The sequence below is a fragment of the Periplaneta americana genome, chromosome 13, assembly GCF_040183065.1.
Source record: "Periplaneta americana isolate PAMFEO1 chromosome 13, P.americana_PAMFEO1_priV1, whole genome shotgun sequence".
NCBI classification, from domain to species: domain Eukaryota; kingdom Metazoa; phylum Arthropoda; class Insecta; order Blattodea; family Blattidae; genus Periplaneta; species Periplaneta americana.
In genome coordinates, this window is record NC_091129.1 from 70,628,551 (window position 1) to 70,644,433 (window position 15,883).

At 38.1% G+C, this 15,883-nt stretch overlaps 1 protein-coding gene across 1 annotated transcript in view; it reads left to right on the forward strand.

Annotated features, from left to right (window-relative positions):
• Positions 1 to 707: 707 nt before the first annotated feature.
• Positions 708 to 15,883, forward strand: part of LOC138712025 (Krueppel-like factor 9) — a 576,789-nt gene continuing 561,613 nt past the window's right edge. Inside the window, exon 1 of the mRNA XM_069843409.1 lies at positions 708 to 1,578. Coding sequence (XP_069699510.1) covers positions 933 to 1,578 — 646 coding nt within the window. The 5' untranslated portion in view covers positions 708 to 932. The remainder of the gene's footprint in view (positions 1,579 to 15,883) is intronic.

Here is a 15,883-nt window from a genome sequence, read left to right on the forward strand (position 1 = left end):
GTACATTTTCTTCCGCTGTCACGATTCTATCAAAGTCTCCGTTATCATCTCATCAACGCCAACGCTTTTCCAGCCAATAATATATCACTTTGTGGAGCATTATATCCAGTGCTGTAGTTGAAAAATATTTTTACTGGAACTCGGCTATTTCAGAAGTCCCAAAATTGTGCTTCATCAGTCATTTTCTGTATTATTTATACTGGAACTGCGGAACCTTAATATTATTTTTACTGGAACTGCGTTCCGGTGCGTTCCGGCCCAACTACAGCACTGATTACCTTATATCTGATTTCTACTGAAGCGAAATCACTCAATTCTGGAAGGATCAATGACTATAAATATAGCATAAATTTAGTTAGATGTGGATAATAAAAACATCCACAAACTTATTTCGTATAACATCGCATGGGCAATGGTCCTGCACTCCCACATTTCACTTTAATGGCTCATAAAACCGAAAAGTATGCCGAAGTAGTGGTTCCTACGGGCGACGCCCTCTTCACACAGCACGTCCTCTATCCGCAATCGATAGAAGAATCGATGTGTAGTACAAGAAATTGTCAATAGATGGCCGTTACATCGAAGTCTGTGATTTCTTGATGGCGGAACGATAACCAATCAGCGCTGCGTACGAGATCACATGACTTGTTTGCTTTCCTGCCCCCACGGCAAGTTTAGGAAAGCGAGCACATGGCGAGCTTAGTTGTGCTGCGGCGTCGTGCGGGTGTGGGGGTGTGTTTGGGTGTCTGGAAAAGTGACATCCTAACAAAGAAAATTTTGAAGTATTTTTTTTTTTTGGTGACTATTAACATTACGCAGTCGGGGGCTACAATACTTTTAGAGCCCTTCGACTGACTATTTGAAGTGCTATATAATCGTGTATTATTTTTTCGTGAGAGATTATTACCCGACCATTGACGCCCACTTCAACAATGGATCAAGATATAAATTTCGCAGCTCAGTGTTTATTGGCCATGTCACATGCCAAGGATCAGAACTGGACTCCTGTGCCGTTAGATTTATCACACAGATCTTCATCGGGAACCAGGGATCGAAGCTTCTTCCACAATGGGAATGTTAATAGCAACAACAATAATCACCACGCCGTTATTGTTGAAAGCGTCAACGCCCCTATTCCTTCCGTATTTGTGGAGCAGGATGTCGCTGGTACTACTGTAACAGCAAACAGTAACGAATCGTCTTCTCTTTACATGGTGGCTCGAATTTTAACAGATCTAACACGAATCAAGCAAGAACCGGTACCAAATGTACCTAGCAGTCACGACGAAGAGGGTGATGAAAGCGATGAACTTATGATTGATGAAGATGAAGATGTTGAAGTGAATGTGGATGTGAATGTGTCGAACTTGAACAAAAAGGGAGTTCAGTTGTCATCCAAGCTCACACGCAAAAATGCTGGGTCTGCATTATCGGGCCGCAAAAATTCCTCCTCGTCTTCCAGTAGACAATCAACGAGGTCAATGATGATCAGAAAGACTCATAAATGTGTTTACACCGGTTGTGACAAGGTTTACGGGAAAAGTTCTCATCTTAAGGCACATCTTAGAACACACACAGGTAAGACTTTTATTAATTTATGTATTACTCTAGAATTCTTATTTCGTAAATTTGGATAGTTTTGATTTAGATTCGATACGGTACATATGACGATATTACATGAGGAAGGTGAACATTTTGCTGACCGTGTTCCATGACATTCAGTGAAATTAATTTTAATTTTGGGCTCCCTGAAGTTCTTGCGATTGTTAAAAAAATACTGTAACTTCGCCTTACGGAATATTAAAAGGTTTTTATGGAGTTTCGTAGCTTTTCAAGTTTTTGTGTTGTAGATCAGTAAATGTAGCCCTACATTTGTTATAACCGTTAATTATTCTGTGCATGTATTAACAGTACAGTTTTAAAAAAGAAACCGCTGGGAAATGAATATCAGTGATGCGTGGGTTACTGTCCATGTATTCAAGTGGGCGTGACCGACCATCCCTCCCGCATTCGATCCGCTAAGGTTAACGTTACACTTTTCGCGGACAATCGTGTGCCTGTGTGAAGCCGTAACACAAACATCGCGGTTAAGTACAGATCATAATGCTGTGTACTAATGCTGACACAAACTTGAAGTGATGTTCGACCGATCCCATTGTTTTGTGGGCTCGGCTCAGCTGAGTTTCCCGCCACATCCAAGCGCTGCGACGGCAGCTGCAGCCTGTTGCTGCTTCTCCATTCTTTGTCCTTCTTTTCTTTTGGAGGCCGCACGTGGATCTCGTCTTGAACTGGGCTGTGGCCTCTCTCCCGCCAAGAACTTGAGGTCGACTGCTGTTAAGTCTTGGATTAAATAAAAATATAAATAGTGATAAACCAAGGTCGTTGTCTGGAGTCCGTAATGTTAAAGTATCATATTTCCTGAGAGGGCGTATCCTCATAGAGATGGTATATGACTCTCAATTGTTAATAAAACTCGAGTAATTTTCCATCGTAATACATAAAATGCAACCTCACTAGCTCCCTAAAATGTCTCAAATTCCCGTGGAAATAATATAATTGTACAATAGGCCTATGTAGGAACAAAACGGTGAAGAAAATATTCCATAGCAAATAGAATTTCTAGTGTCTTGATCCCTGCCTTACCCTCTTCGATTTCACTACTTCCACAATAGGCCCATTCGACTGAAAGTAATTTGTAGTTTTGTTGCAAGTAATACTTAAAGCAAAATAGGCATAGGGCAAGGGCATGTACTGTAAGTCTGTTCAGGACCGGGAATAATGTACACCCCTGCGGTGACTGAGTGGTCAGACGCCCGGTCTGCGACGCACACGACCCGGGTTCGAGTCGCGGTCAGGTATGGGATTTTTAATTGAAAAAATCCATAGCGACACTTGTGGCTGACAAAGTCGCAGTTGGGGTTTTTCTCGGAGTTCTCCCGGTTTTCCCTAAATTAGGCATCTACATCATTCTGTGACAAGTCTGGCTGGCGATGTAAGGATGTTGCTGGCCTAGGGACGAGGGGGGGGGGTCTGCTCGAAACATGGATACGCAGCAAACCTTAATGTAGTCAGCCGGGCAGTGATGGGCCATAGTGTCTCCCTCCCCTTGTCGTAAATTCCATTCCAAGGACATGTACCGTAAGTTTGTTCAGGACCATCGGAATAATATTCTGCAATACGGGAGCAATCTAAAATAAAATGAGTCACTCAGTTTTTCACAATATTCACTCCATATTTTAAATTCGCTTTGTTCGGGGTACTGGATTGATTTTACCATATAAGGATATTAATATGAAAATTGTTTTAATTTGTTTTTAATTGAGAATATTTTCCATGTTGAATCTTTTACTATCTTTTATTTTTAATTTTGTTTGGTCTTTTTTTTTCGACATCCATCGCTATGGAGTAACGGTTAGCGTGTTTGACCGTGAAACGAGCGGACTCGGGTTCAAATCCTGGTTGGAACAAGTTACCTAATTGAATTTTTCCGAGGTTTTCCCTCAACCAATAGAAGCAGAATTGCTGGATAACTTCAGGCGTTGGACCACGGATTCATTTCGCCATAATTAATTCACATCTCACTATCAATACCATACCCCCGGGTTAAGTTCACGGTGCAGAGTGCTATATTCATACAAAAGCGCGACCGTTCGGCGACAAATATCTTTCACAGAACAGGAGTGGTGAGCATACTAGGCGTCAGGCTGAGGTTACCTCCTCTGTAAAGGCCACCAGCGTAGCTCAGTCGACTGAGGCGCCTTCCCTACTGATTCGGAGTTGCGCTCTGGCGTGGGTTCGATTCCCGCTTGGCCTGATTATTTGTTTGAGTTTTTGCTAGATTTTCCCCAACCGTAAAGTAAATGTCAGGTAAAATGTGACAGATTCTCGGCCTCATCTCGCCATCACCAATTCCACTGATGCTAAATAATCTAGTAGGTACAGAGTCCTTAAATAACTAAGTAAAAAAAAAACCTCCTCCGTAAAAAATTATATCGAAACTAAATTGAATTTACTCATTCAGTGTTGGTCAGAATTACATAACATTTTTTCAATTTTTTTTTTTACTGTTGTATAATTTGTTTTCAAAATATTTTAAGAACGTTAAACGTAGGCGTTTTACGTTGATCGGGACTGTAAGTGACTATATACAGTACATAAATCCTCGTTAAGACGAATCTCAAGGGACCGAAAAATCGTCTGTTCGTATTAACGGTCGGCCTGGTTGGCAAGTTGGTATAGCACTGGCCTTCTATGCCCGAGGTTGCGGGTTCGATGCCGGGCCAGGACGATGGCATTTAAGTGTGCTTAAATGCGTCAGGCTCGTGTCAGTATATTTACTGGCATGTAAAAGAACTCCTGCGGGACAAAATTCCGGCATCAACGGCGACGCTGATATAGGCCATCCTCGGCAGTTGCGAGCGTCGTTAAATAAAACAATAACATTCGTATTAACGAAGTTCGTCTTATCCGAATTCTGATCGATTTTTGTTACAATAATCCACTATCACTCTTTCAGCTCAAAACACTTTCTCATGGTTTGTAATTAGTAATAATGAATTTCGAATTACGTACCTTCCATCTTTTCCTTGGTGGTTCTAAGTTCCTCTTCTAGAAATGGGGGTTATTCAGTTTTTAATTTTATCACTTTTATTACCACATTGCATTTAATTTAAATCACTTCTCATTAATATTGCCCTCATACTGTTAAGAACCTCAGATTCCAATTGCTCATATTCTGCTGCACGAATTCGCTTAATTTTTCCTGTCGAATAACCGGAAGCTGCAGCAGCGTCAATTTTATCTTTGTTTTTTATTACAGTCGAAGGAGTAGATTTCGAAATTTGAAAATGTTTTGTAATTTGAGTTTTGTCATAGTACCGTGAGACACTTCAGTCAAAATTTTAATTTTAATTTTAGTTTTGATATCTATAAATGTTTTCCTTGTCAAAAAATTTGAAAGGTAGAATTCTGCAGCACTTGGGAAAAGTGACATAAGTCAGTTTCCACAAACCATTTTTGATAATTTATTGACGACTTACACTGGTTTATGTCGATTTGATTTTTTCTGTATGAATTATTGTAATGGGAGAAATACGTATTTTTTTCCAAGCGAGCAGATGTTCCGTAAGTTGTCAATAAATTATCAAAAAAGGTTTGTGAAAACTGACATGTCACTTTTCCCGAGCACTGCAGAATTTATAAAACAGTTATATTACCGGTTATTCTGTATGGTTGTGAAACTTGGACTCTGACTTTGAGAGAGGAACAGAGATTAAGGGTGTTTGAGAATAAGGTTATTAGGAAAATATTTGGGGCTAAGAGGGATGAAGTTACAGGAGAATAGAGAAAGTTACACAACGCAGAACTGCACGCATTGTATTCTTCACCTGACATAATTAGAAACATTAAATCCGCACGTTTGAGATGGGCAGGGCATGTAGCACGTATGGGCGAATCCAGAAATGCATATAGAGTATTAGTTGGGAGGCCGGAGGGAAAAAGACCTTTGGGGAGGCCGAGACGTAGATGGGAGGATAATATTAAAATGGATTTGAGAGAGGTGGGATATGATGATAGAGACTGATTAATCTTGCACAGGATAGGGACCGATGGCGGGCTTATGTGAAGGCGGCAATGAACCTGCAGGTTCCTTAAAAGCCATTTGTAAGTAAGTAAATAGATTTTTTCCTTCTTTCACTTGTTCTTGCTCTCTCGTTTGCCGCGTCTTGCTCGTATTGAGGTGTTAACTCGAAAACTGGGCCATGAGAAACTAATCAGTTAAATCACTGTAGCACTTAATGACACCTCTCGAGATAAGACACACAGAAAACTTAAGCTACTAGTCTGGTTCCCGTGAAAAATATAGCAATACATACAGTATTATACGTGTTCTAATTGCTATCTTGAAGAACATTATTTTGAAGGCTTTACTATTAGAGCGAGCGAAGAGAATTCCCATGCAATAAACTGTAAAGGATTGTTTGTATGCATCTGAAGTCTTGACTAGTGTAATATGTTGCTAGTCGGCGGTGTATGCAATGGAGGGGGAAAGGAACTGGCCACCCTACTCCATTATCTCCTGGCCTAGTTGCCTCATAAGTGTCCACACCTGTGGAGTAACGGTCAGCGCATCTGGCCGCGAAACCAGGTGGCCCGGATTCGAATCCCGGTCGGGGCATGTTACCTGGTTGAGGTTTTTTTCCGGGGTTTTCCCTCAACCCAATACGAGCAAATGCTGGGTAACTTTCGATGTTGGACCCCGGACTCATTTCACCGGCATTATCACCTTCATTTCATTCAGACGCTAAATAACCATAGATGTTGATACAGCGTCGTAAAATAACCCAATAAAAAAAACCTCATAAGTGTGCCTTCTTGGTATCACTTGTGGGGTTCAGACCTGTCTTCGGACAGTTGACTAAACAACAACAAACTGTAAAGGCTGTAAGTTAAGTAAAACTTTTTTGTTCGTGTTAAAGGAGAGAACAAAAATCTAGTTCGTCGTCGTCTTCCTAACAAGTATTAGGCCGAGTGGCCTGTTACGGTCTCAAACTAGAATTTTCAGTCCATCTCTTCTTCGGACGACCTAGAGATCTTTTGCCATGCGGATGGTAATGAAACAGTGCTTTTGGAATTCTGCATCGATCCATTCGTTCGAGATGACTCTTCCACTGAAGTTGATATTTGCTGATGAACTGCATAATGGGTTCTATTTGAAGTTCCTGCATTATGTCCTCATTTTTTTATGATCCCAGCGAGTATTTCGAAGTTCGTATAAACAGAAATTCGTATTAACCGAATAAAAATTCATTAAAATTACTGTATTTGAGCCGGGACCGGGACAATTGTTCGTCTTAACCGAGTTCATATTGAGGGTTTGCTGTATAATAGATTACCCTCACTCTCCTCACGTTTGGCGTGAAGAGATACAAAAGGAACGTAAGCATATGAGACATCCAAAAACAGTAGTCTATACTGTATGATGTTGGGAATTCAGAATTCATCTGGCGAGTTCCTGAACGATGGAATTTGAGGCATTCATTATTGGTTTTAGTCTTGTAAAGTAGAGAGACCTTAAACTGCAGAAATTGTTAATATTGTATTATAATAATCATTTCATCGTGTGTTAATGACGTTCTTGTCTCCATTATTTCTTTAATTGTTCTTTCTAATTATTTTTCCGGTGTGGTGAAAGGTAAGAATACAAAAAAAAAATAAATAAATAAGAAAAGAAATGAAGATATCATATACCAAGAGCCGCACCCTTCTTCAAACAAAGGGAAGAGTTGAAGGGTGGTATACATCAATACACCCCTAACGGTAGAAGCACCGTCTAGTATATACAGTCTCGAAGCTCAATACGTAGTAAATATGCATCCATAGGTGGTTGCTGACCACTAGGATCGCTAATATCGCCTCATTAATTACAGACAATGCGAAATAGCACCGGCACAGTCTGTTGTTCCTAGCACCCTCACAACTCAAGCTTCGTGACTGTATATACAGGGACATCATTTTGTTTTTACTAACATTTCTATTATTAACCTGGCAATACCTTTGGATCAACGATTGAGAACCGGAAACACCGTTCGCTACCCTCTTCCACGACTGGAGTTCGATGATACTGGCGTAATATACAAACAGATCACTTTACTAGGTATAGGAGGGAAAAAATGTAGTTCATCCATTTACGTAAATTAGGAAATATCACGCTTTTGAGTTTGATAATTTTCATTAGGTTTTTGTTTAATCAAAATACAGCACAGTATTAACAATGAGTGTTTTTACTCACGAACTGAGCTGTCCATGCGAACGTATTCATTATGCAGTGTATAGTATACTGTCTATAGCACATTAGCGTACACTATAGAGAATGAAGTTAAATTGAAAAATAATCATAATATGGATATTTAAACACATTTTTCAAAATGGTGGCCGTTCATTTCGATACAGGCTTCAGTTCTAATGTGTTTAATTCCAATTACCAGTTTCGTCCTTTGTACTAGTAGGCCTAATTCATGTTGAAATAACTCTGTACCTACTCTATAAAAGAGTACCATACGTACTGTAAATTCAATCTTCATTTCTGCTCGATCAGAAAAGATAAAATTACTCAGACATGCTATCTACTGTCCGTCCAAGTGGTTATGTCGCAGGATCGTAAAAAGTGGGCAAATCACGTGACAGTTAATTACTTAACGAGGCCCTTTTATTTAAGTTATTTTAAACAATTGTATGGGTATAATATTACGTAGACGTCCAATTCCTAACAGAAATTAATGTTCTCAGAAAAGAGCTAAGACAGCCCAGCCACTAGCCTTTACAGAGAGGCGAATAGAAGCAGGTGGGGAAAACCGGAATGCGATGTAGGCAAATGGACGACAGTAACTGTGCGAAAATGATGCAATATTGAAACCTCTTTCGTCACTGGAAAACGCGAACATATTTTTGGAACATCTGTTTACTATGACCGTAAGGCTACTATGACTGTATATGCGGTCTTGGATCTGTGTGGAGGACGGTTGAACTTCATTAGTAGAAGGGGTGGGAGTGAAGTACATTCAAAAACTAAGGTACAATAAAAATTGAAGGACAAATGAAATGACGTCCCTGTACTAGACTGTGGTAGAAGATTGTTTCAGAACAATATCCATCAAAATTGAGGCGCTTAGTCAGAATTTTACAGTCGCGAGAAAAATGTTCACCTTTTCATCCACTGTGTGAAGCAGAGAATTAATATATGCCTCTGTGGTTCTTTTTCGCCCTCTACATTCGTATTGAGTTCGGACTCTATTATTTTATAATTGCTACCAACAATAAAATCATAACTGTGAATAGTTAAGAGGCACAATTAACTTATCCTGTTGTAAATATAAGTTGAGGCACACTTTTTTTTAGTTTTATAATAGTTCGTTTCGGTGGTGTTATTGACTTAGAAGATTTTGGACTCTGGTATTTATTTACAACAAATAGATTGAACAAACATGAAATTGTAACTTCTACTACTGGATGGTTACGTAATTATCAATCGAGGAGCATTAAATAGGATAAATATTACAAGCATTATTTGTGTAATTACAGAACATGTGAAAATGTTTTGCGCATGGAGCTACATCGTATCCCATTTCATATATGTATAGGGTGTAAGGGGTGTAAGTGCCATTATTTTAACTTATGATTGTTCATGTCATAAGGAAGAAAAAATATCTTCACAATTTTTTTCTACTTGCAGTATTTAACTAGTTATTAAAGTTTACAATATTAGGCCTTTGGTAACGTTAGTGGATGGGGAGGAGGAAGTTTACAAGTACACAGTACAGCTCAAGCGGATACAGACATACCGGTACAAAACAGATGCTCTGTTCTAATGCAGGGGCGGACCGTTGTTTACATAAAACGAACAGCAAATACAAACTTTCAATCTCATTAATAGAACTTTATTGTAAATTTCCATTTTATTTAACAATATTGGGAATATTGGTCCATTTTTTAATTGTACGTCTAAAAAATAAACTATAATGGTTTACTTCGCAAAATCACACGAATTTTTTTTGAGTGGAACATTTTAATCTCTCCCCCTTCCATAAAGCAGTACCATTTTAAAAGAAATTTCTGTTTGTGTGATTTTCGAAACTAGGTAAGAGACTCTAGTTTCTAAGAATCGTTGAGAAACCGCTACAAAAGTTCGCCGATTAGGTAACCTTCATTGCGGAAAACATTGACGGTACATCATCTTGCCTCACTTGAATTACGACGACTTTCTCCATAAATTAATAACATATGATATTCCTAAACTATGAATGGCATTGTAAGTTGTTTATCGAATACCTGGTACCGAACTGTCATCCGCTCGGCAGTAGACCTATGGACAGGGAGCTTGAACTCAGCTGACTCGTACTTACAGGTACGTCTGTGCAGAGTAGTGCCTGCTGAACACGTTGCCACGTCTCTCACGCCAGAATATTAACAAATTTAAGCATGCAGTTTTATTTAAGTTCACGAAAACGTAATAGAACACACAAATATTTATTTAAACTAATATTAACTCTTTGCTAGATATACCTACTGATGTAATTGTTTTCGTAATTTTACTAACGATATAAGCAGTATAATGCGAAAAACAATTAGAAAAGAAATATTTTTTTTTCTAGGGAAACTATCAAGTTTTGACCCTGTATTGTATGGACATTTTTTTATCCTGTATACTGTCCGTGACGACTGTGAATAGGACAACACTTATACCCCTTACACCCTGTATAGACCTATAGTGTATAGTAAAATATTATAAACCTTCTGGAAATTGATTGTTGACGTACCGAGAAAAATTAAGAGAAGCAATTTTTAACTAATCTTCATTTTGTATCTTGTGGTTTATAGCCTAATGATTGTTATCAGTCTCTACAGTAGGAAGGGCCAAATGCTGTACGTTGGAAATAATAAAAGTGTAGACGTATTTGAAATGCATGGTTATGTATGAATGATGTAGAAATAGAGAATTTTCCCTAAGCGTGGGCTTCATTTTTCGAGCTTACTTTGACGGATATACAGGTCAACAAAGGATATCATATTGACAGCACAGGTGGGATTCGAAGCAAGGATTATAACTCCCACCCAGTTTTAAAGCGTTGCTTTAAATATTACGAATGCCGCGACCGGCTGGAATTACATACAAGTAGCGAGAACATCAACCCCGTTGGTCTGGTTGGAGATCCTACACGAAACAATAGATTATTGAATATTAGAGTGTTATTTCTCACTAGGCCTATTGGTGTGCAGGAATAGTGAAGCTGAGATAGGCGAAAGTGAAGGGATTTGTGTGGATGCTTGTCATATAAAATGCTACGTGGAGGTTGGGACGATAATAGTAATCATTATTCCAGATTCTGGTTGTAAGGTTGTAAACAGGTTTTATTGGACTAGAAAGGAGTCCAAATTCCGGTTTGAGTGAGAATAGCGACACCCTCAAGTTTGCCTTATTTTTCACGGAACCCTTTACCAATTGAATCTCTTCCACATTTTTACCATGAACCTGATGTAGAAATGTGTCCTTTTGAGCATTTTCCTAATGCGCAGTCTTGATTACAGTTGTTTATCACTTGAATCTCTTTGTATTGATGTCCTTGGGCACGGCGTACTCTATTAGAGTAGTAATAAAGTACGCCGGCCTTTGGTTATGTACGTTAGTGGCAAAGAAAAAAAACCCGGACCGACCCTTGTAGCTTATTTCAGCGTCGGCACAGTCCCTAAAATGACTTGCACAATTAAATATAAAAGAAATGTCTCATTATGGCCGACGTGCAAAAGGTCGTCCCTAACCCTCCCTTAGCCACCGTTACCTGACCTAACCTAAATATAAATGAGATATGGGATAATATCGATGCGATTAATTGCGTTGGTAGGTTAATGCGTGCATGATGATCAAGAAGGCGTAGTTCGGAGTATGAAGGGCAGTTGGACATGATTGGTCGCCAAGTTTCCACATAGTTCCCTTAACTAGGCCAAACAACGAGTTGAGCCAATGTATTTACGCAGCACTTGATTTGCCCAATGCGACCAACGCACAGCACCTTTTGCTATAGTTTCCAAGAATAGGATACTACGTTGGATTGCCCCGAAGGCTTTGAGAATTCCAGCAGTAGCTCGAAACTTGTGATTTTGAATTCAGCCAAGCCTCAACTTGCAGGCTGCATAACACTCAACGGCTAACTTGCAGTTGTGATGCCACGGTCAGTGATTCGAAACCCATCTAGGGCATTTATGTTTGATCATTGCATGATGTCCTGTGCCAACCCAATATTATGGCAGACGCAGTGTCTGTGACTGAACTCTGAAAAGAAATCTCGACTCTTGAGAGATACTGAAGATATATACATATTTAAAGTAGGCGTACGTATATACATACATACAGTACGTACATACATCCGCGAAACCAGGTGGCCCGAGTTCGAATCCCGGTCGGGGCAAGTTACCTGGTTGAGGTTTTTTCTGGGGTTTTCCCTCAACCCAATACGAGCAAATGCTGGGTAACTTTCGGTGCTGGACCCCGGACTCATTTCACCGGCATTATCACCTTCATTTCATTCAGACGCTAAATAACCTGAGATGTTGATACAGCGTCGTAAAATAACCCAATAAAATAAATAAATAAAAAATACATACATACATACATACATACAGTACGTGCATGCATAAATACATACATAATACAACATACATACATACATACATATAACATACAGGTTGGGAAGTGGTATAATTGCGCAGATTGAAGGACGCAGTAAAGTACATTAAAATAAAAAAAATTATAGGCCTACGTTTTTAATTAAGTGTGCGGTTAAGTAAAAAATTAGGCTGAAAGTCTGTGTGTTTTGGCAACAACTCATCGCCAGCTTACGTTATCTATACACACACGAACTCATATCTGAATAGTAGCATTCCGTCCCTTAGTAACTGGAACATGGTTGTCAGACTTCCTAAGTGCAGAAAATAATTATACGTGTTAATCTTTTTATTTAATTTGCAAGAAAATCGTTCGTTTTATTGAAAAACTGCAAAGGGATATATCATTCGTTATCAGTTTCTGTAATGATGATAATAAGTCAAAATCGTACGGATAGTATTTATCGAGGAAAACAGTATTAACATTTAGGGGGAAATTATTTTTTTCTGGGAAAAATATTCATTTGGGACTGATATTGCATTGGAACTTTTTTGTTTCACTCTACCAAAGGAATAAGCTGTTGTAATCTGCGTATTTATATAACTTCCACTCTGTATATGATATAACTACCTTGTTGGCTAGTTAGAGGTTTTAACTAATAATCAAATAGAGTAATGGTTGGAGAAATTTTCGCTTTGCGTAAAACGGCCACAGAATGAAGCAAACCATTCTGCTACAATAGACAAGAGTCCTGTTTAATTTACTGTGTAGCTAGCTAGCTTTGATGAAAGCATGTTGCCATTCTTATCATAGTGTTTTATTATTATTATTATTATTATTATTATTATTATTATTATTATTATTATTATTTTTGCTTTCAAATTTCCATTCTTTGTATGCCAGACATTCAATATCTTGTCATCAGTTATTTAAATTATATTTACATTGTTACGATCTAAAATAATAATAATAATAATAATAATAATAATAATAATAATAATAATAAATATGAAATTCTACATTTGAACTTAACAAGTTACTGAAATAATTACGATTATTATTATTATTATTATTATTATTATTATTATTATTATTATTATTATTATTATTATTATTATAGACTTAAAACCATAACGTTACGATAATCATCATAGTCGTTTTATATTTAAAGGATTGGGCCATTTGGTTTTTACCCATATGCGAATTGTGAATTAATTTTATATTTTTATAAGTAGCAGGATTCTTTGATCACGTGATCATTTCTCTAGACCACTACTTAATAGAGCATAATGCAAGTACAAGAAACAGAGCACATATTCATTCACGAGAAAAAGAGAAATCTCCACTTCTCTGCCTTTACTCGAACACGGGTCCCCTAGATTGGGAGCTGGAAACGCTACCACAATAATGGCGGTGGTGTACTAATGTAGTATGGGATGAAGCAATTTTGTAATGCGTTACTATCTCACAAGTTTGCCGGACTCACATGACGTATATGGTTTGCTACAAACATGTCTGAATATCCTACGACAACTGCATATTCGTTACTTAAAAGTCTTTATCATATTTTTTTATTAGCTGTTGTTGTGACGTACTTCGCCGTTTAAATGCGTTTATGTAGTAAACGGCGTAGTTACTCCAAGGGAGTGGGGAAGTCGCGAAATCGCTCGGAAGATCGAAAACATTGTGTACTATACATGTTTTGCTAATGGAAGTTGGCACTAGGACGGAGATGGAAGACTTGTTTTCAAATTTAGTCTTTAGGAACGTGTATTGTCCCCGTCTTATTGCCCAGATGGCTGAGGCTTCCAATACTCATCTATAACTAGATTAACAGACATGAATATTCATTTATTCGTAGTTTTCTGCCCAGGGACAAGTCTTTCACTGCAAACCCAGCATTCTCCAATCTTTCCTATTTTCTGCCACCTGCCATCCTGTCTCCGCATATGATCCATAAGCTTATATCTTAATATCATCTATCATCTGATATCTTTTTCTGCCCCGAACTCTTCTCCCGTTCACCTTCCTTCCTTCAATAGGCAGTTTCTTCTCAGCCAATGACCCAACAAATTCCTTTTCTTCTTCCTGATCAGTTTCAGCATCATTCTTTCTTCACCCATTCTTTCCAACATAGCTCATTTCTTATTTTGTCTGTCCACTTCACAGGTTGCATTCTTCTCTATATCCACACTTCAAAACATGAATGTATATTATTATTATTATTATTATTATTATTATTATTATTACTATTATTATTATTATCATCATCATCATCATCATCATCATATACTACATGCACTAAAACCCATCAAATATGCACTTAAAATACCGAAATATGCATTTATAGATGCACTAAGAGCTGAAGAAGTGGCAAAATTATCATAATAGGCCCCTATGCATATAGAGTCCCAGGAAATACAACCATATAATGAGAAATATTCAAATTATTGGACTTAAAGAAAGACAAAGTTATTGCAATTTCTTAGTTATTGTCTTATTGGCTATTGCTTATTTAATTAAAATCAATTTGATACAGATGATTATTTTCTTTCACGACACATCATCTTTTTCATGTTTTCAAAGTCCATCTTGTTTATCCTGTCAGTAAAAATAAACGTGCTTAGTAAAGATTCTTCCTACATCACATGTAGTGAGGGGACAAAACTTACAATGTTGTAACACGATAGGATTAATGTCCACTTGACTATCTTATCCTTGAAGCAACGCTAGTCTAGAAAACAAGAAAACAATTTTCGCTATAAAAATAATATAAAATATGCATGAAATATCCTCTCAACGTCGAAATATGCACAAACAACCATGCGTCAATAATCTTTATCAAAACATGAAACATGTGATTACTAACTTTTTTTTTATTTCTATATAGTCGCTTTGACATCTATGTGATGAGTTTTACTATAATGCTTTTCAAGCGACATAATTCATACGTCTTAGCTTCTTCGTGGCTACAATATTTTGTCTGGGCGCATAACTAACAGCGACTGAGTCGTAACATTACAACTAGGCAAAGTTGCTTAAACTCGAATAACTCGTTGTTTTGGGCGGCCAAAAAGCCGCGATCTCCATGAACTAAGTCGCATGAAATGGTATATAATAAGATATGCAGTTCCGATACAAATATGCATTTGCATATATTTTTCATCGCTAATGATTATTAACATCACCAATCTTTAAGGATTGAAATTTTTCGTCTGTTCCGTCGTTCCTATTACGAAGGGAACGTTACACAGGGTGTTTCAGAAATAAGTACCGAATGTTTTAGGGATGATAGGTTGTACCTAGGTGATTATGTTTTGCATAGGAACATGATGTCCGCAATGACCTATTCTCTCGCTATCCAATGTCAAGATACTGTTTATCCTCCTGGAAGTTAGGTAGCCGGCATTGAAAAAAATCACCTTTCATTTGTTTACATTGCTACGCCACTTTTCGACTACGTAGTGCTATGTAGTTATCTGCTGACTGCTCTCCAGTTAAAGTTGTGTTTCTCATCTCGACGTAGTATATGTCATGGTGGGCCGGTTCATTGGCCATCACGGTCACCTGATCTCACGCCTATTGATTTTTATGAAGGCTGATATATCAGAACCCAGTAAACACTGAGGAAGACCTAGCGGCACTAATTGTCGCTGCTGCTGCGAAGTTTGCGATAACATACATGATGTCCAACGATCCTTGGTCCGACAAATAGAATTGCGT